This window comes from Pseudophryne corroboree, chromosome 9, assembly GCF_028390025.1.
Source record: "Pseudophryne corroboree isolate aPseCor3 chromosome 9, aPseCor3.hap2, whole genome shotgun sequence".
NCBI classification, from domain to species: domain Eukaryota; kingdom Metazoa; phylum Chordata; class Amphibia; order Anura; family Myobatrachidae; genus Pseudophryne; species Pseudophryne corroboree.
The window spans coordinates 343,777,235-343,798,772 of NC_086452.1; the positions used below are offsets into that span (position 1 = coordinate 343,777,235).

The following is a 21,538-nucleotide window of genomic DNA, read 5'->3' on the forward strand; positions in this document are numbered from 1 at the left end:
ATTCAGCATGGGTTTTATGTGTGCGAAAAATCGCACAACTACAACCCTTTACACTAGCCTGCAGGGGGATGCCCAGCACAGGGTAAGTCCGCCCCGCATGCCCACACACGTTAAGGCCAGCCCTCTGCCTGCGCAGCCTAGCTGCAAAGAGAGAAGGCTACAGCCATGTTTAGGCTTGCAGCAGTTGCGTGTTTCATCACGCAGTCGCCGCGACCCGCACCACAAATGGTCCAGACACACCTGCAGTGACTGGACCGCGCCCCCCCCCCCCCCATTGCCGCAATGCCGCCCCAAAAATGTTGAGTCAACGTCCCCTACCGCCCCGTGAACACCTCTTCCTGTAAATCAGGCAGAGGCGTTCGCATATGTGAGATGCCAACGCATCTCACTGTGCGCGCACGCGCAGTGCGGCTTCTGCATGTGCGCACACTCCAGAAGGGCTTCAGCATGAGAACGCATCATAGTTGTGTTACAAGCTAAATTAGGCCGACAAGTCGCACAACGTCGATGTAAGTCCCACAAACCGGCATTTCTAATTGCGTCTCACATTTACTGAGTTTGTGAATTGCCGCGATGCCTGCAAGTTTCTTTAAAGTAATGCTTGTGAGTTCTTTTACACCAGATCATACAATTCAGAAGACTTTACATTTATTATAAATGTACACTTTCGTATCGCATGTAATACAAGTTATAATATAAATATTGTAATACTAATAATATAATTTATTCCTAAAGCCGCTGAAATAGCCTGTGGCTCTAGAATACTAATGACAGCAGTGATACATAGCATTCTGCGACGGTGACGCTACTGGTGCAGTGACATTGCACACTGCAGGAGGTGCACTATCCAAACCCACCGCAGGTGGCGCATTCTCTCCTCCGCTGATTTACTAGTGCAGCAGCAGAGCAGCAGCAGCAGCATGATGTCTGCGCTATGTGCCCGCAGGTCAACATCTCGGCTTTCTGGGTGCAACCGCCGGGTATTATCATGTGCCCGGTTCAGTACTCCCCCTCATCAACACCAGCCCGGCCATGAGTCCCGGGGATCCTCCAGAGAAAGGAGCACCCCAGAGAGAGGGGGCAGTAAAGCCCATTTGCGGAGCCGCTACGACGAGATGAAGAAGCTGGTGCATGGTAAATGAGGGGGTTATATAAGTGTGTGCGGCGGGATACATAAAGATCATAAAATATATAACGGGTGTTGGGGGGGGGGGGTAGACTCCATAGACACTGAAATAGTGCAGGCAGACAGCAATCAGATGCACAGTAACAGGTGCCAGTCTCTGGGGAAGGGGACATGATACCCCAGCAGCCAGTGTAATGTAACACTGGGATGCAGAAGTGACTCTGGGACAAGGAGGTGATAGTGCAGCCTAATAATGCACTAATGGGATTGCTCATGTATGAATGATTGTGTACTTCTCCATGATACCGTCCTCACCTCGCCTCCCCACTACTCTTCTTTCCCTTGCTCCAGTCACTCTCAGGCTACATGAATGGCACACTTGTGTTTATAGGAACCTGGTCATTACTTTGCAAAGAGTTTCATTATCTTGCTTGTTTTGTATGTCCTTTACAGGTCAGCTCTGTTATTAGTATTACAGGCTTGCAGCACCCTCCCCCTCCAGCATGTACTTAAATAACTAATTCTCAGGTTGTTACACAGTGGACACCTCATAATATATTTCTACAGAGTATCTTCAGTAACCTGTCAAGGGGCAGATGTAACAATAAGTTATATGGTTATGAATGTTGAATGGTGCTCCAGCCAATGTGTTTGAAAAATGACAGGTAGGAGCTGATTGGATTGAGCACCATTTATAACTAGTGACAATAAGAATATCACTCGTTAAATCAGCCCCTAAGGAGTTGACAAGTCAGGATCTGGAGGAGTTGTATTGGAGTAGCCCATAGGCCGGGGCCAAGCTCTGAAATCGTACGCATTAAGGAGTTCAGTAAACACGATAGTATAGCAGCCCCAATGGGGATGCTTTTGCGGTCGGAAATGGAGGGAGTGCATGGAGATCCTGCCTGCACTAATGATGTGCTTAGTGAATACAGAATCTCTGTGTTATATAGGTAGTCCGCATCTGATACAGCTGTTGGGTTGCTGAGGAGCCTGGGTTAGGTGTCTCTGTGAGCAAATGTTCTTCTGTATTATAGTCTGCGTTTTTAGATGCTCCCGGATCATACAGAGTGTTTCGCCATTCTGGGGTGTGTGGGAAGCGATCATTTATGTGGACAAACGTCAGCCTGTGGGGTGTTCAAGATTATGGGTGGGATGCAGCAAGCCTAACAATACGGCCAAACCTCCGAAAATGCAGTTTCTTGAGGTTTGGACGCTTAACTTGTATGCACCAAGCCCCAGAATTCGATAGATTCCGGGGCTCGGATGCGATTGGCAATGCCATCATTAGATGGCGTTGCTCAATAGAAGTTCCACTGCCCCTCTGAGAGGATCCCTCCCAGCACCCCTCACGGCGCGTGAGTCCTATCATCGCAAAGGATAGCTCTTACTGCAAGAGCTGTCCTTTCTGATTTTATTCATGTATACAGCGTTAGTAAACGCTGATATGCATGCAGTGAGCTGCGGCTGAGCGATGATTGATGCATCCCGCCCTATGGCCCTCATTCCGAGTTGTTCGCTCGCTGCTATTTTTAGCAGAATTGCTAATAGGCTAAAATCCGGCAAGTCTGCGCATGCGTATGCACAGCAGGGCGCACGCGCTAAGTATTTTTACACAAAACTATGCTATTTTACTCACGGGCGAACAAAGCTTTTCAATCGCTCTGCTGATCGTAGTGTGATTGACAGGGAGTGGGTGTTTCTGGGCGGAAACTGGCCGTTTTCAGGGAGTGTGCTAAAAAACGCAGGCGTGCCAGGTAAAAACGCAGGAGTGGCTGGAGAAACGGAGGAGTGGCTGTCCGGACGCTGGGCGTGTTTGTGACGTCAAACCAGGAACTAAACGGACTGAGGTGATCGCAATCTAGGAGTAGGTCTGGAGCTACTCAGAAACTGCAAGTAAATACTTAATAGCAGAATTGCTAATCTTTCGTTAGCAATTCTGCTATGCTAAGATACACTCCCAGAGGGTGGCGGCCTAGCATGTGCATTGCTGCTAAAAGTAGCTAGCGAGCGAACAACTCGGAATGAGGGCCTGTGTGCCTTCATTTAGGCAGTTGGCTCATTGTTATTGTTCAACGAATATTACCATGTTCTTATCTGCATGCTGGATATAATTCTCTGTAATGGTCCTAGCTGCTAGTTAGCTTTGCTGCCTCACAGCAGTAAGGCCATGGGTTTGATTCTAACCATGGCCCTATCTGCTTGTAGTTTGTTTGTTCTCATTCTATTTGCATGTGCTTCCTCCCACAATCTAAAAACATGCTGATAGATTACTTAGCTTTGCACAGAAATAATCCCGATTGTATATGTGTATCCATGTGTTCGGTGTTGCAATATGTGTGTACACGTGGTGGGGGTATGGCAGAGGGAGTGTACTCACCAGAGTGTGCCCAGTACTTAACCAGTGGGATTGTTTATTTAGTAGTAATGTGAATGTACAGCTGTACTTACAGGTATACTAACACAGACTTGGTGCAAGGAACTGATTTGGTGACTAAATATTCTGTGTAAAGTGCTACTCGGTATATAAATATCTGTCAATAAATAATTAATAAAATAACAACAAGGCCCTCAGTAAACTGATTATCTTGACAATCACTACAGAACTAGGGGGGTAATTCCAAGTTGATCGCAGCAGGAAATTTTTTAGCAGTTGGGCAAAACCATGTGCACTGCAGGGGAGGCAGATTTAACATGTGCAGAGAGAGTTAGATTTGGGTGTGGTGTGTTCAATCTGCAGTCTAAATTGCAGTGTAAAAATAAAGCAACCAGTATTTACCCTGCACAGAAACAAAATAACCCACCCAAATCTAACTCTCTCTGCACATGTTATATCTGCCTCCCCTGCAGTGCGCATGGTTTTGCCCAACTGCTAAAAGATTTCCTGCTGCGATCAACTTGGAATTACCCCCTAGGTTTTGTATTGTGAGATCTCTAATCCACATTGAAAAGGGTAAAGCTGCATTTCTTGTACAGTTAGGCTGGGGCCACACATAGCGGCCAAGCGGGTCCCGTTCAGCAGGACCCACTTGGCTGCAAGGAGACTGCACATGTGCGGTAGTCCCACTGCTGCCGGATCCAAATGCAGCATGCTGCGATTGGGCCGGATGACAGGACGGCCGGATTTCAATGTGAACGCATACATTTCAATGTATGTGTTCACACAGTGCGGTTGTGCCGCACTGTGGGGGTAATTCAGACCTGATCGTGGATGTGCTAAATTTAGCACATCTACGTTCAGCTTCCCTGACATTCGGGGGGACGCCCAGCACAGGGCTAGTCCGCTCCACATGTCAGGCCCTGCCCCGTCGCACAAGCACAAAAGCATTGCAATGCTTTTGTACTTTAGGAGTAGCTCCCCACCAGCGCAGCTCCTGCACACTGGCAGGGAGCTACCCGTCGCTGTGAGGGTCGCAGTCGAGTGGTCCGGACACGCCTGCGTTGCCCGGACCGCGCCCCTAAAACGGCGGCCAAACACCGCCGGCCCGCCCCCTCCTGCCCAGCAAACGCCTCTGCCTGTCAATCAGGCAGAGGCGATCGCAGGGCTGAGATGGCCGTCAGCTGTCTGGCATGCGCAGTTCAGAACTGATCGGTTGCTGTGAGAAAACGCACAGCACCGATCAGGTCTGAAATAGGCCCTGTGCTCCATTGAAATTGTGTGTTTCACTGCCTGCAGAACAGGATCTGTGTGCACACAAAACTCCCCTCCCGGTGGGACCCGCTGGCCGCTATGTGTGGCCCCAGCCTTATGTGTAGCTAAATCCCTCTACTGTTCTGCACTTATTTTTGAATCTGCTCAGCTAGAGAACCAGTTGTATGTATTGTTCTCTAATCAGAGCAGCTTTAAGATAAGTCGTCCAAAAGCAAAGATCACATCAGTTGTCCTCTACTGAACTGTGGAAAAGGCAAAACTATGGGCCTAGTTCACAGATGTACATAAAACCTGATGTTTACGTATATATCTCCAATGTTTTTGGATCGGCACAGAAGCCGCATGTGCAGATCCAGGTCTGTGATGTTGCTTTCAGTGTCCCAAGCGCAGCAGCATGATTAATATACTGCAGCTGTTTGTGGGTGGCAATGGGTTGGCGTCAGGCAGCACTGCACAAAAAGGGGACGTGTTGGCCCCGTTATCTGGGCGTGCTGAAGCCAGTGGACTGACGCAGCAGTGTACAGCACACGCGTGAACTGGGGTTCACACATGCGTATAAAGAACCCGACGTCCGCTGAGGGAACTGAACAGGAGCAGAGGGATCCAAATGGATCACTCTTCGCAATTTAGGATTCCTTCCTATAGAAAGGAGCAGGGCATCGAGAATGGACACTATCTGAGGATGTAAACATCAGGTTTTATGTACATCTGTGAATTAGGTCCAAAACCACTTCAGATACCTGGGTAAGGGAAGTGATCACTCGAGGTTATGTCATACCCTTCAAGAATCGTCCCCCTCATCGGGGACCCGACTAGTTCTCTCTGTACCCAGACAATGTATGGAACATTGCTAGTCTGGCTATATAGCGTGGCGCTTTTTGATACAATATAATAGTCACATAATTAGCAACATTGTTTCATTTATGAAGTAACTCATTATACTACATAAGAACTTACTATACTTATAGCCTGAAGGGCGGATGTAGAGACTCTTTTGTTACCATATGCAATTACTAGGAAACAATTCCATGTAATAAGTTTGTGACTTAATAACAAGCTAACGCCTTTTCCCTCTATGATATATGGCATATAACTCCAGTTGACACGTAAATTACTGGTCTCATAATAAATTAGCACTGATACAGTGCAGTACATTTATACTTGCATGTTTATGTACATTTGTAAAAATATAAGAAAATATACAAAGGGATTGACATGTGCTTTGTTTTTAAATCTTTATTCACAATTTGTTTATTCTTTATTCCTTATCACATTTAATTTCTGTTGGATTTTAATACTTAGCTCAAAAATTAATAAAGGACATACTCAAGTCCCATGATAACAATAATTTCTCTTACGTCCTAGAGGATGCTGGGGACTCCGTAAGGACCATGGGGATAGACGGGCTCCGCAGGAGACATGGGCACTTTAAGAAAGACTTTAGGTATGGGTGTGCACTGGCTCCTCCCTCTATGCCCCTCCTCCAGACCTCAGTTTGATACTGTGCCCAGAGGAGACTGGGTGTATTACAGGGAGCTCTCCTGAGCTTCCTGTCAGAAAGTATATTTGTTAGGTTTTTTATTTTCAGGGAGCCTGCTGGCAACAGACTCCCTGCATCGAGGGACTGAGGAGAGAGAAACAGACCTACTTCTGTGAGTTTCAAGGCTCTGTTTCTTAGGCTACTGGACACCATTAGCTCCAGAGGGAGTCGGAACACAGGTCTCACCCTGGAGTTCGTCCCGGAGCTGCGCCGCCGTCCTCCTCACAGAGCCGGAAGATAGAAGCTGGGTGAGTATGAGAAGAAAAAAGACTTCAGAGGCGGCAGAAGACTTCAGATTTTCACTAAGGTAACGCACAGCAGTAAAGCTGTGCGCCATTGCTCCCACACAGCACACACAAACGGCAGTCACTGTAAGGGTGCAGGGCGCAGGGGGGGCGCCCTGGGCAGCAATATAACCTCATTTTCTGGCAAAAGTAGAGATATACAGCTAGGCACTGTATATATAAAGAGCCCCCGCCAGTTTTTTATATATTTTAGCGGGACAGAAGCCCGCCGCTGAGGGGGCGGGGCTTCTTCCTCAGCACTCACCAGCGCCATTTTCTCCACAGCAGAGTGCTGAGAGGAAGCTCCCCGGACTCTCCCCTGCTTATCCACAGTGAAAGAGGGTTTTAAAGAAGGGGGGGGCACATAATTTGGCGCAAAAATAAAGATCACAGCGCTATCTGGGTAAACATATTGTGTGTTTTTTCCTGGGTCATTAGCGCTGGGTGTGTGCTGGCATACTCTCTCTCTGTCTCTCCAAAGGGCCTTGTGGGGGAACTGTCTTCAGATAAGAGGATTCCCTGAGTGTGTGGTGTGTCGGTACACGTGTGTCGGCATGTCGGAGGTAGAAGGCTCTCATAGGGAGGAGGTGGAGTAGATGACTGTGGTGTCTCCGTCGGCAACACCGACACCTGACTGGTTGGATATGTGGAATGTTTTAGTGCTAATGTGAATTTATTGCATGGAGTCTTGGGAATGTACAGGCGTCAAACCCTGCCTTTCCCCTATGTCACAGGGACCTCCGGGGTCTCAAAAGCGCCCACTATCCAAAATAGTAGACACTGATGCCGACACGGATTCTGACTCCAGTGTCGACTACGATGATGCAAAGTTACAGCCAGAATTGGCAAATAGTATTCAATATATGTTTATTGTAATAAAAAATGTTTTGCATATCACAGAGAAACCCCCTGTCTCTGACACGACATGTATAGGGTAAAGAAACCGAGGTAACCTTTCCCCCGTCTCATGAACGAGTTATTGAAAAGGCTTGGGAATCTCCAGACAAGAAACTGCAGATTCCCAAAAGGATTCTTAGGGTGTATCCTTTCCCGACTAAGGACAGGATACGGTGAGAATCTTCCCCAAGTGGGGAAAAAAGCGTGGACACGCTTATCCAAAAAGGTAAAGCTGCCATCCCAAGATATGGCTACCCTCAGGGATCCTGCTGATCGCAAACAGCAGGCTACCTTAAAGTCCATTTACACACATTCTAGTATACCCTGGATAAGGGTACCATTTTATTGACCCTGGGTCATATTAACGATGCTGTCTTATATATGAGAGAGGCTCATGGAGACATTGGCCTACTGGGTTCTAGAATCAACGCTATGTCGATTTCTGCTAGACGAGTCCTATGGACCCGGCAATGGACAGGTGATGCCGACTCAAAGAGGCATATGGAGGTTTTACCTTACAAGGGTGAGGAATTGTTTGGGGAAGGTCTCTCTCTGACCTGGTCTCCACTGCTACAGCTGGTAAATCAAATTTTTTGCCTTATATTCCCTCACAGCCTAAGAAAGCGCCACATTATCAAATGCAGTCCTTTCGATCACAAAGAAACAAGAAAGTACGAGGCGCGTCCTTTTCTTGCCAGAGGTAAGGGCAGGGGAAAAAAGCTGCACAACACAGCTAGTTTCCAGGAACAGAAGTCCTCCCCGGCCTCTACAAAATCCACCGCATGACGCTGGGGCTCCGCTAAAGGAGTCAGCCCCAGTGGGGGCACGTCTTCGAGTTTTCAGCCACATCTGGGTTCACTCACAGGTGGATCCCTGGGCAATAGAAATGGTTTCTCAGGGTTACAAGCTGGAATTCGAAGAGGTGCCTCCTCGCCGGTTTTTCAAATCGGCCCTACCAGCTTCTCCCCCGGAAGGGGTGATAGTGTTAAATGCAATTCACAAATTGTATCTTCAACAGGTGGTGGTCAAGGTTCCCCTGCTTCAACAAGGGAGGGGATATTACTCAACCCTGTTTGTAGTCCCGAAACCGGACGGTTCGGTCAGACCCATTTTAAATTTAAAATCCCTGAACCTATACTTGAAAAGGTTCAAGTTCAGGATGGAATCGCTAAGAGCGGTCATCGCCAGCCTGGAAGGGGGGGGATTTTATGGTATCTCTGGACATAAAGGATGCATACCTTCATGTTTCCATTTATCCACCTCATCAGGCGTACCTGAGATTTGCGGTACAGGATTGTCATTACCAATTTCAGACGTTGCCGTTTGGGCTTTCCACGACCCCGAGGATTTTCACCAAGGTAATGGCGGAAATGATGGTGCTCCTGCGCAAGCAAGGTGTCACAATTATCCCGTACTGGGACGATCTCCTCATAAAAGCGAGATCAAGAGAGCTGTGCTGAGCAGCGTCACACTTTCACTGAAGTTGTTACAGCAACACGGCTGGATTCTCAATATCCCGAAGTCGCAGTTGGTTCCTACGACTCGTCTGACCTTCCTGGTCATGATTCTGGATACAGACCAGAAAAGGGGTTATCTTCCGATAGAAAAAGCTCAGGAACTCATGACTCTGGTCAGGTACCTATTGAAGCCAAAACAGGTGTCAGTGCATCACTGCACTCGAGTCCTGGGAAAGATGGTGGCATCATACAAAGCCATTCCCTTCGGCAGGTTCCATGCAAGGACTTTCCAATGAGACCTACTGGACAAGTGGTCCGGGTCACATCTACAGATTCATAAGTTGATCACCCTGTTCCCCAGAGCCAGGGTATCTCTCCTGTGGTGGCTGCAGAGTGCTCACCTTCTAGAAGGCCGCAGGTTCTGCATTCAGGACTGGATCCTGGTGACCACGGACGCGAGCCTCCGAGGTTGGGGAGCAGTCACACAGGGAAGAAACTTCCAAGGTCTTTGGTCAAGTCAAGAGATTTGTCTTCACATCAACATCCTGGAACTGAGGGCCATATACAACGCCCTACATCAAGCGGAGACCTTACTTCGCGACCAACCAGTTCTGATCCAGTCAGACAACATAACCGCAGTGGCTCATGTAAACCGCCAAGGCGGCACAAGGAGCAGAGTGGCAATGGCGGAAGCCACCAGGATTCTTCATTGGACGGAATATCATGTAAGCGCACTGTCAGCAGTGTTCATTCCGGGAGTGGACAACTGGGAAGCAGACTTCCTCAGCAGACACGACCTGCATCCAGGAGAGTGGGGACTTCATCAGGAAGTCCTCGCACAGATTGCAAGTCAGTGGGGACTGCCCCAGATAGACATGATGGCGTCCCGCCTCAACAAAAAGCTACAGCGGTATTGCGCCAGATCAGAAGACCCTCAGGCGGTAGCTGTAGACGCCCTAGTGACACCGTGGATGTTCCAGTCGGTCTATGTGTTTCCTCCTCTTCCTCTCATACCCAAGGTGTTGAGAATAATACGAAAAAGAGGAGTGAGAACCATTCTCATTGTTCCAGATTGGCCACGAAGGACCTGGTATCCGGATCTGCTAGAAATGCTCACAGAAGATCCGTGGCCTCTTCCTCTATGACAGGACCTGTTACAACAGAGGCCCTGTCTGTTCCAAGACTTACCGTGGCTGCGTTTGACGGCATGGCGGTTGAACGCAGGATCCTAGCGGAAAAAGGCATTCCGGATGAGGTCATTCTTACGCTGATAAAGGCTAGGAAGGACGTGACAGCGAAACATTATCACCGTATATGGTGAAAATATGTTTCTTGGTGTGAGGCCAGGAATGCTCCTACGGAAGAATTCCATCTGGGCCGTTTCCTTCACTTCCTACAGACTGGAATGAATTTAGGCCTAAAATTAGGCTCCATTAAGGTTCAGATTTCGGCCTTATCCATTTTCTTTCAAAAAAGAATTGGCTTCTCTCCCAGAAGTACAGACTTTTGTGAAGGGAGTGCTGCATATTCAGCCTCCTTTTATACCTCCGGTGGCGCCTTGGGACCTTAACGTGGTGTGGAGTTTCCTTAAGTCGCACTGGTTTGAACCACTTCAAACGGTGGAGTTAAAATATCTCACTTGGAAGGTGGTCATGTTATTAGCCTTGGCTTCGGCTAGGCGATTGTCGGAATTGGCGGCTTTGTCTCATTAAAGCCCATATCTGGTTTTCCATATGGATAGAGCAGAATTGCGGACCCGTCCTCAATTCTTGCCTGAGGTGGTGTCATCTTTTCATATGAACCTACCTATTGTGGTGCCTGTGGCTACGCGAGACTTGGAGGATTCCGAGTCCCTTGATGTAGTCAGGGCTTTGAAAATTTACGTGGCCAGAACGGCTAGAGTCAGAAAAACAGAAGCACTGTTTGTCCTATATGCATCCAACAAGGTTGGCGCCCCTGCTTCAACGCAGACTATTGCTCGCTGGATCTGTAACACGATTCAGCAGGCGCATTCTACGGCTGGATTGCTGTTACCAAAATCGGTCAAGGCCCATTCCACTAGGAAGGTGTGCTCGTCTTGGGCGGCTGCCCGAGGGGTCTCGGCACTACAACTATGCCAAGCTGCTACTTGGTCGGGTTCAAACACCTTTGCAAAGTTCTATAAGTTTGATACCCTGGCTGAGGAGGACCTCCTGTTTGCTCAATCGGTGCTGCAGAGTCATCCGCACTCTCCCGCCCGTTTGGGAGCTTTGGTATAATCCCCATGGTCCTTACGGAGTCCCCAGCATCCTCTAGGACGTAAGAGAAAATAAGATTTTAAACCTACCGGTAAATCTTTTTCTCGTAGTCCGTAGAGGATGCTGGGCGCCCGTCCCAAGTGCGGACTATTTCTGCAAGACTTGTATATAGTTTTGCTTACATAAGGGTTATATTATAGTTTTCATCGGTTTTGGACTGATGCTAAGTTGTTTTCATACTGTTAACGGTTTAGTATATACACAAGTTATACTGTGCAGTGATCGCAAAAACGCGCTATAGCGCGTATTTTACCCACTTTTATAGTCCGATGACTCAGTTTTCAAAAATGGGAGGGTCCCCGGGGACGCGCTCCGCAGCAGCAAATCAGAGTGATTGCTGTTTCCTGGATTTAAATAGGAGGTGGAGCCTTACCGCTCCTCTCCTGTTAATGTGCACTGCAGTGACTTCCTTCACAGGGTCCCGCCATGATCGCGCGGCTCCCTGGAACATTATGCAAGACTCCCAGTGAGGCTGGCAGGTATGTGCATGTGCGGCGGGGGGAGCGCTGGTGATTGATTGTGCTGCGGCGGGGGGAGCGCTGGTGACTTACTGTGCTGCGGGGTGAACGGGCACTATTGATTGTATGTACTGCGGGGGAGCGCTGGTGATAATGTACGGGGGGGGAGGGAGGGAGGGGGAGGAGCGCCGGAGACTATATGTGCTCTTCCAGCAGGGGATGTCAGAGCTGGTGCCCATGTATGTGCTGCGGGGAAGGGGGGGGGAGTGAGTGCCGGTGACTGTTTGTGTGTTGTGTGGGGAGAGAGGAGAGCTGGCTGCTTTATATGTGCGTGGTGGGGGTTTAGAGCGGACTCCTACATCTGCCACACTGGGCTCAGTGGCCATCGCTGCAGCACCAGAGCAGGAAGAGGACCACAGCTGCTGCACTACATGTCAGTCATCACTCCTCCCCTCGACACCCCCACTGACACCTGTGATGACTGTGGGCACCCCCTTCCCTCGCTGACACCCAAGATCACCCCCTCCACTGACACCTGAGATGACTGTGGGCACCCCCTTCCCTCGTTGACACCCAAGATCACCCCCTCCACTGACACCTGAGATGACTGTGGGCACCCCCTTCCCTCGCTGACACCCAAGATCACCCCCTCCACTGACACCTGAGATGACTGTGGGCACCCCCTTCCCTCGCTGACACCCAAGATCACCCCCTCCACTGACACCTGAGATGACTGTGGGCACCCCCTTCCCTCGCTGACACCCAAGATCACCCCCTCCACTGACACCTGAGATGACTGTGGGCACCCCCTTCCCTCGCTGACACCCACGATCACCCCCCTCCACTGACACCTGTGATGACTATGGACACCCCCTTCCCGCGCAATCACTGTGGACACCACCCTCCCCCACTGACACCCGCGATCACTGTAGACACCCCCTCCACTGACACCCGCAATCACTATGTCTGGGGACGACAACTGGGAGTCCGAGATGGTGGCTACAACGTGTGTAACGTGCGTTACCTGGCGCATCGTGTGTAACGTGCTCTACCTGGCGCATTGTGTGTAACGTGCTCTACCTGGCGCATTGTGTGTAACGTGCTCTACCTGGCGCAATGTGTGTAACGTGCTCTACCTGGCGCAATGTGTGTAACGTGCTCTACCTGGCGCAATGTGTGTAACGTGCTCTACCTGGCGCAATGTGTATAACGTGCTCTACCTGGTGCAATGTGTGTAATTGTTCTACCTGGTGCAATGTTTAAAATGTGCTCTACCTGGTGCAATTTGTATAAGTGCTGTACCTGGAGCAAAGTGTATAACGTGTTGTACCTGGAGCAAAGTGTATAACGTGCTCTCTGGCGCAATATGTATAAAGTGCTATACCTGGCGCAGTGTGCATAGGAGGTTCTACCTGGTGCAATGTGTATAAGCGGCACTACTGTGTGGTGTAATGTGAATTGGCACTATTATGTGGTCACGCCCCTTCCCCATGAAGCCACGCCTCTAAAATTTTGCAGCGCGCCTTCGGCGCGCACTGCCTGTGCTTCCCAGTCTAGGAGGTGGAACACCAATTCACTTTCCTAAGGGTTTGAAGTCCGCTACATGCCGCCAGACATAGCCGCGCTGGCACGCTCTCAGCTGCTGACAGTCACATCCCAGCCGGAGGAGCAGCAGCAGCAGCAACAGCAGTAAGGGGGCAATTGGCAGTGTGGGGGCAATTGTTTACCTGGCACTGTGGGGGCATTTGTATACCTGGCAGTGTGGGGGCATTTGTTTACCTGGCACTGTGGGGGAATTTGTATATCTGGCACTGTGGGGGCATTTGTATACCTGGCACTGTGGGGGCATTTGTATACCTGGCACTGTGGGGCATTTGTGGATCTGGCTCTGTGGGGGCATTTGTGGATCTGGCACTGTGGGGGCATTTGTGGATCTGGCACTGTGGGGGCATTTGTATACCTGGCACTGTGGGGGCATTTGTATACCTGGCACTGTGGGGGCATTTGTATACCTGGCACTGTGGGGGCATTTGTGGATCTGGCACTGTGGGGGCATTTGTGGATCTGGCACTGTGGGGGCATTTGTATACCTAGCACTGTGGGGCATTTGTATACCTGGCACTGTGGGGGCATTTGTATACCTGGCACTGTGGGGGCATTTGTGGATTGGCACTGCACTATTGGGGGCATATGTCTGTGTATCACGTCCCATTTTAATTGGCCACACCCATATTTTTGGTGCGCGCACCTTAGGTCTCATGGTGTTGGCTTTCGACATAGTGGAGTATGCTCAATTCCATTCTCGCCCTCTGCAGAAATTGATTCGGTCCAAGTGGGACAGCCTGCCTCACCGGATCAGATCTCACATGATCTCCTTGTCTCCGGAGGTCTGCCTGTCACTGGTCTGGTGGCTTCAGGACCAACGATTGAGCAGGGGCCGTCCCTTCTGGATATCCAGCTGGGTCCTGCTGACGACGGATGCCAGTCTGAGAGGTTGGGGCGCGGTGTTGGAACAACACTCTCTCCAGGGTCGGTGGACCAAGGGGGAGTCACTGCTCCCGATAAACATTCTGAAATTGCGGGCAGTGTTTAATGCGTTGACAATGGCCCAGCATCTGATACAGAACAGACCTGTTCAAGTACAGTCGGACAACGCCACCACGGTGGCGTACATCAATCATCAAGGCGGCACTCGAAGCCGCATTGCAATGAGGGACGTATCACGGATTCTTTAATGGGCAGAGTGCCATCTTCCGGCCATATCAGCAGTGTTCATTCGGGCGTTCTGAACTGGGAAGCGGACTATCTCAGTCGTCAGGACGTACATGCCGGAGAGTGGAGCCACCAGCCGGAGGTGTTTCAACTTCTCGTGGACATGTGGGGCCTTCCAGATGTGGATCTGATGGCGTCTCAACACAATCACAAAGTTCCGGTCTTCGGAGCAAGGGCAAGGGATCCTCAAGCGGCATTTGTGGACGCTCTGGCGATTCCATGGAACTTTCGGCTGCCGTATGTGTTCCCTCTGGTGTCACTCCTGCCCAGAGTAATTCGGAAGTTCAAGCAAGAAGGAGGAAACCTAATTCTGGTCGCTCCAGCGTGGCCCAGGCGGCAATGGTTCTCCGATCTATAGGGCCTCTCGTTGGATCGTCCTTTTCTACTTCCACAACGACCAGACCTCGTTCAGGGCCCTTGTGTTTACGAGGATTTGGCCCGTCTGGCTTTGACGGCATGGCTCTTGAAGCTTCCGTCCTGAGGGCCAAGGGTTTTTCTGAGGCGGTCGTTCAAACTATGTTGAAGGCCCGTAAGCCTGCTTCTGTTCGGATCTACCATAGGGTCTGGAATGCTTACTTTACTTGCTGTGCGTCTCACAATCATGACGTTTTCAAGTTTAGTACAGCCAAGCTATTGGCCTTTCTACAACAAAGCCTGGACTTAGGCCTGCATCTGGCCTCCCTCAAGGTTCACATCTCTGCCTTGTCGGTTTGGTTTCAGAGAAAGATTGTTACCCTGCCTGATGTCCATACATTCACTCAGGGTGTGTTGCAGATTCAGCCTCCTTATGTGCCACCTGTGGCCCCTTGGGATCTGTCTGTGTTTTTGGAGGCCTTACAAGAGTCTCCGTTTGAGCCTCTTACCTCTGCTGACCTTAAGTGGCTTTCCCTTAAGGTGTTATTCTTGCTGGCTATTGCCTCGGCTAGAAGGGTCTCAGACTTGGGTGCCTTATCCTGTAAGTCTCCCTATTTGATTTTTCACCGTGACCGGGCGGTTCTTAGAATGCGGCCAGGTTATTTACCCAAGGTGGTGTCTTTCTTCCACCTTAACCAGGAGATTGTGGTCTCGGCCTTTAATTCTCCTGAGTTGTCTACCAAAGAGTGGTCTTTGGATGTAGTACGGACTCTCCGTATCTATGTGAAGAGAACATCCTCCATTAGGAAATCTGATTCTCTTTTCGTGTTGTTTGGTTTTCACAAACGTGGCTGGCCTGCTTCCAAGCAGACTCTGGCCAGATGGATTAGAATAGTGATTGCACATGCTTATGTACAGGCTGGTCGTCCGGTTCCTGCTACCATCAAAGCCCATTCTACTCGGTCGGTTGGACCTTCTTGGACGGCCCACCGTGGTGCGACCCTTGAACAATTGTGCAAGGCGGCTATGTGGTCCTCACGGAACACGTTCATTAGGTTCTATGCCTTCGATACTTCCGCCTCCCAGGATGCTTCCTTTGGACGCCGGGTTCTTGTGCCCGCTACAGTGCGTCCCCTACCATAAGGAACTGGTTTAGGACATCCCCGATGTTAATCCTTGTGGAGCCCAGTGTACCCCGCAGCAGAAAACGAAATTTATGGTAAGAACTTACCGTTGTTAAATCTCTTTCTGCGAGGTACACTGGGCTCCACAAGGCGCCCACCCTGACGCACTTACCTTCTTTGGGTTGGTATGGCATAGCCGCTGACACCCTCTCCTGTGGTGAGTGTGTAGTGTAATTGGCTACGAGCGATTGTCATCTCTGGTACCTGCTACTGCATTGGGCTGGTTAACGTAAACTGATCTCCTGTGCACGGAGGCGGGGTTATAGAGGAGGTCGGGCTGTGCATCTTGGGAACAGTCAAAAGCTTTGAGTCTGTTGGTGCCTCGGATCAAGATCCTACTCTACACCCCGATGTTAATCCTTGTGGAGCTCAGTGTACCTCGCAGAAAGAGATTTAACAAAGGTAAATTCTTACCATAAATCTCGTTTTTCACCTACATTTAAGTAAAAAGTACCAGCCAATCAGCTCCTAACTGCCATTTTTCAAACACAGCCTGTAACATGGTAGTTAGGACCTGATTGGCTGGTACTTCTATCACTCTCCATTTTATCACTTTCCAAGTGGTGATGCATCTAGCCGTCTGAGATAAAAACAAAATGTTCTTTGAAGATTCTCTAGATGCTGAATATATTGTGTCTATATACGTCTGTATTTGCAACTGTATAGTATGGGCTTTCGTCAAAGACAACTCATGATTTCTTTCAAAAATAGATAATGAGTCATCAAAGTTAAAGTAATTTAGTGTTTCAGCCTTAGTTAAACCATAAAACCTGACTTCTGATTAATAAATTATTAATTAATCCTACAGATGTGTCCAGGCACAACTTACCTGCTATTCGCGGCATTCCCAATCACGGCAGATTCGCATCATGGACACATCTGTATATATTTTAATATATAGGCATTTAGTGTAGTTGCTAAATATACTTATTTATATATTTTTATATTGGAATCAATTCTGCCAGAATACAATAAAATATATTTATATACGCAGTATAGTTTTTGGACTGTAGTCCTAATTCAGGTTGGATCGCAGTAAGCGATCCAACCACAAGGTCTGAGAAAAAGATGCGGGTGCATGTGGGGGGTGGAGGGCAGAAAATGCGATCGCCTGAGCCTGTCAATCAGGCAGAGTCGGCTGCTGGGAGGGGGGAGGGCGGGCCACACTCCATTTCCAAGGAGGAGACAGAGCATTGCGACGTGAACAGGGGGTGGAGGCGGCCAAACAGGGGAGTGTCGGGGGCGTGAACATGGCGGCATGCGTGACGTCACACGCAGCCACCCCGATCGAGAAGCCGTCAGGAGGCTTCACTAATTTCTACAATGAAGCAGAAATTGCGAGGCGATCGCAATTTCTGCTTTATCATGGGGGAGACGGCGGTCAGCATGATGGGTGGCCTTGCCCTGCAATGGGCGGCCCCCAGCATGCTAGGAAAGGGATTGCAAATTCTTCTAATTAGCAGAATTTGCAATCCTTTCTGAATTAGGCCCTATATCAGTATTCTTTAAATCCCCATTGAAATATTTAGGCCTTAATTCACTAAATATACTCCCACACATGAAAACACCTGTGACCTATCCCCATCTTGGAAGTTGACAAAATCAATACCTTTAGATTTCAGATGTTTTGAGTTAGAATGATAACATTTCCAAGAAATACTTTGAATATTTGGATTATGCAAGTAATTTTATATATGTATAATGTGTTACTGTGTTTTGCTCTTTGCTGTATTTTAGTTTTATCTGCATATTTTAAATCTCAGCTATACTGTTGAGCAGTACATAAGGACATAAGGCATACCTCCCAACATGACCCTCTCCAGGAGGGACAGAATGTTCTGCTCCTGGACTTACCTCTTAATTTATGATTGCCATCACCTGTGATGAAACACCTTTCTCATCCGTTAACCTGTTCAAAACAGGTGCCGGCAATAATCCATTGAGAGAAAAGTCCAGAAGCAGAGCATTGTGTCCCTCCTGGAGTGGGTCATGTTGGGAGGTATGCATAAGGTATATTATTTTGAAAAGTCTCATTATAAGAGCCCATTAGTGATAATGAATAGGGCTCTTATAATGAGACTGTAAAAGGGATATTACTGATGCACATGCTCACAGGGCAGACCCGGCATCAGTAATACCCCCTTTACACCAAACTGAAAACCCGGGTTATTGCTAGGTCAACCCTGGTCAGCCGTTGTTGTAAATTTACCTGGCAATCCTACCCGGGTTTCGGCCAGGGTTGAACACGGGTGGAACCCGTTTTCAGGGGCAGTATAAACGGTTAACCCGGGTAAACCGACCCGTGACCCGTTTACAGCAATGGGAAAGCCCATACCTCCCTACCGCAGTGTCCTGTGGGCGGTTGGGGGACACAGCGCACACAGTCTATGCAGACAGCAGCGGTGCCTGAGTGAGGGTGATTGGATGCCACGCTCATGTTTGCGGTGTCCATTCACTGCACAGACGGAGGCTGGGGGCAACCCAACAGCAGCTTACAGAGTGCTGGTTTTGCCCCCATTGTGACGTAGGTGCCCTGGGGTTTTACGGATTTCCCAGCGCTTGGAGATTATATCATCTCCAAGCGCCGGCCTTAAAGACACTGCACCTGTGTACAGTTATCCCCAGGTCAGCACCGCAGTGTAAACGGGCTAAATCCCGGGTCCGACCCGGATTGGAACTCTGTTCCAAATCCTGGGTTGGATCCGGGTTTTTTGTATATTTGGTGATTTGGGTATAAGTATCACTTCTGCTTCTGAAGCAGTGTTACTGATTGCAGGGACAGTTGCTATTCAGAGCAGCTTCGGAGCAATACTGAATTGCTCCGATAATTACGTATCCACCATCGCAACTCGGTCCCCAGTGATGAATAAGTCCCTTAGTCACTAAAAAGATTTTAATTCTTGTTCCGAGAATGACAGATATTACACATATTTTAAAAGATTACCAATCATGGGTTTGCTCTTAATATACTGCAATGCTTTTCCATAATCCAGAATCCCTATAATTGTTTAGATTAACCAATAATTATTATTATATTCTTTGTCTTTTTTTCTTTATTTATTGAGTTATTTATATAGCTCCAGCATAATCTATTGCACTTTACTATACAATTTAAAGCTCTGTTCTGTTTCTAGCCTCAGCTCTGGATTTCATATATTCAAAATGTTTCTCTTAATTGATCCTGATAGGACATTTCCGTTGTTCTAGATTTGATTTTCTCCTAGTATGGGCCGTCTGAAAATACGGGATATTTATCTTTGATGTTTCATAATATCAGCTATTAAAGTAGATGAGCTATTCACAGCTACATCCTTAATATGTGTTTTCGTAGCCACTTGTTTAAGAAAAACTTGATTGTCTACTTCAAGTAATACAGTTATGTTCATACAGTGCATATGCTTAAGCGTCCAATGGGATGATTCCATAGCGACGTGGTGGTGCGATACATCGTGCCATCATACTGAGTGTAGTGTGCATGGCGGTGCGATGTATTGTTACATCGTGTCGCTGGGTCGCACTGATGTCTGGTGTGTACCCAGTTTAAGTCTGGTGTAAGGGCTCAGATTTAGGATTTGGATGATGTGATATAAGGTCTTGGAGTAAAGGTGGGTACACACAAGGCGACGTGCTCTATGAGCGACGTCGCCTAGTGTTTCCCCTCCCGGTCCGAGGTGGTCAGGCATACACACTGAGCGATACAACGTTCCTATCACTCAGTGACGTCACGCAGCAGCCGGGCCGTGCAGGCAGCTCTTGGACGACAGTGCCTGCATGTCTGACAGCGAGAGTTGCTAATGACCCACAGGACCGCGCACCGCTGGGCAGCGGCGGCATACACAGTTGCCAAGAAAGTGAGCAACGTCACTCAGGAAAGGTGAAAATAAGCGACATCGACTTTAGACTGTTCTGTGATGCTGGAGCTTAGTTTAAACTCTTTCAAACAGGAGAGGATCTCTTGTTATCCTAAGCCATCAGACAACAGAGATAGATGCCCAAATGTAAAAGCCTGCGAGATGCGGGTAGCGGTGAGATTTCTGCAATGTAGCCACTAGATTTCACGTAGAAATTTCTTTTAATGCAAAACCGACTTGGGATTTGCCTTAAAACAAATTTTAAGGCTTCAATATTAGGAAGTCTAATGATTCTGCCCTGGTTAATCTTAATATAATGTCCAATATGTATCTGTGACAGATGATTATTGTAGTTGGATTGTCAGTTATTATACTTGACAGTCCAATCTCTGTAGGGGTTATGGTGGCCAATCCCGGGATCAGGATCAGCGGGATTCCAGAATTAGCCAGCCTCCTTGTTTTTTAATGCCGGGCAGCATTGAGCCTCCTCAGGAGGCTCAGACGCTGTCCGGCTCCCGCTGCTCAGTTTCCTCTGCTCCCGGGTGTGTGCACTGCGGATCATGATGTGAAGTCAGAGGTCACGCTGCGCAGCCAGCCACCCACAGCCCGGCGGCCGGATCTCCTGCACTGCCCCGTACCTCACCTCCTCTCAGCAAGTGACTCACCCTCCTGCCCGTCCAGATTAGGGTGAGTCATGTGGAATACGTGGGCTGGGCAGAGCGGGGAGGGGTGGGGGGACAACACACATTGAAAAGAAACCAATCCCGGGATTGAAAACATTTCCTGGGATTGGCCACCCTAGTAGGGGTGCTCACTAATCAACTGCACCCGTTATAAGAGGAAAATAAAGGCCATCAAGCTAAAAATAAGGCATTTATATGCACAGTAAAGGTGCATACACAATAGAGATGAGCGTGTTCGGTTCCTCGGAATCCGAATTCCCCCGAACTTCACCCATTTTACATGGGTCCGAGGCATACTCGGATTCTCCCGTATGGCTCGGTTAACCCGAGCGCGCCCGAACGTCATCATCCCGCTGTCGGATTCTCGCGAGATTCGGATTCTATATAAGGAGCCGCGCGTCGCCGCCATTTTTCACTCGTGCATTGGAAATGATAGTGAGAGGACGTGGCTGGCGTCCTCTCACTTTGTTTCAGGGGGCTGCATATCTTTATTCTGGGGACCAGCAGTATTATAGGAGGAGTACAGTGCAGAGTTTTGCTGACCAGTGACCACCAGTATTATACGTTGTCTGCCTGAAAAACGCTCCATATCTGTGCTCAGTGTGCTGCATATATCTGTGCTCACACTGCTTTATTGTGGGGACTGGGGACCAGCAGTATTATATAGGAGGAGTACAGTGCAGAGTTTTGCTGACCAGTGACCACCAGTATACGTTGTCTGCCTGAAAAACGCTCCATATCTGTGCTCAGTGTGCTGCATATATCTGTGCTCACACTGCTTTATTGTGGGGACTGGGGACCAGCAGTATTATATAGGAGGAGTACAGTGCAGAGTTTTGCTGACCAGTGACCACCAGTATACGTTGTCTGCCTGAAAAACGCTCCATATCTGTGCTCAGTGTGCTGCATATATCTGTGCTCACACTGCTTTATTGTGGGGACTGGGGACCAGCAGTATTATATAGGAGGAGTACAGTGCAGAG

General features: G+C 48.8%; 1 protein-coding gene across 1 annotated transcript in view; it reads left to right on the forward strand.

The window, feature by feature from the left end:
* The first annotated feature begins 904 nt into the window (after positions 1-904).
* Positions 905-21,538, forward strand: part of NT5DC2 (5'-nucleotidase domain containing 2) — a 180,479-nt gene continuing 159,845 nt past the window's right edge. The window contains exon 1 of the mRNA XM_063940631.1: positions 905-1,134. Within this exon, the coding sequence (XP_063796701.1) occupies positions 921-1,134 (214 nt within the window). The 5' untranslated portion in view covers positions 905-920. The remainder of the gene's footprint in view (positions 1,135-21,538) is intronic.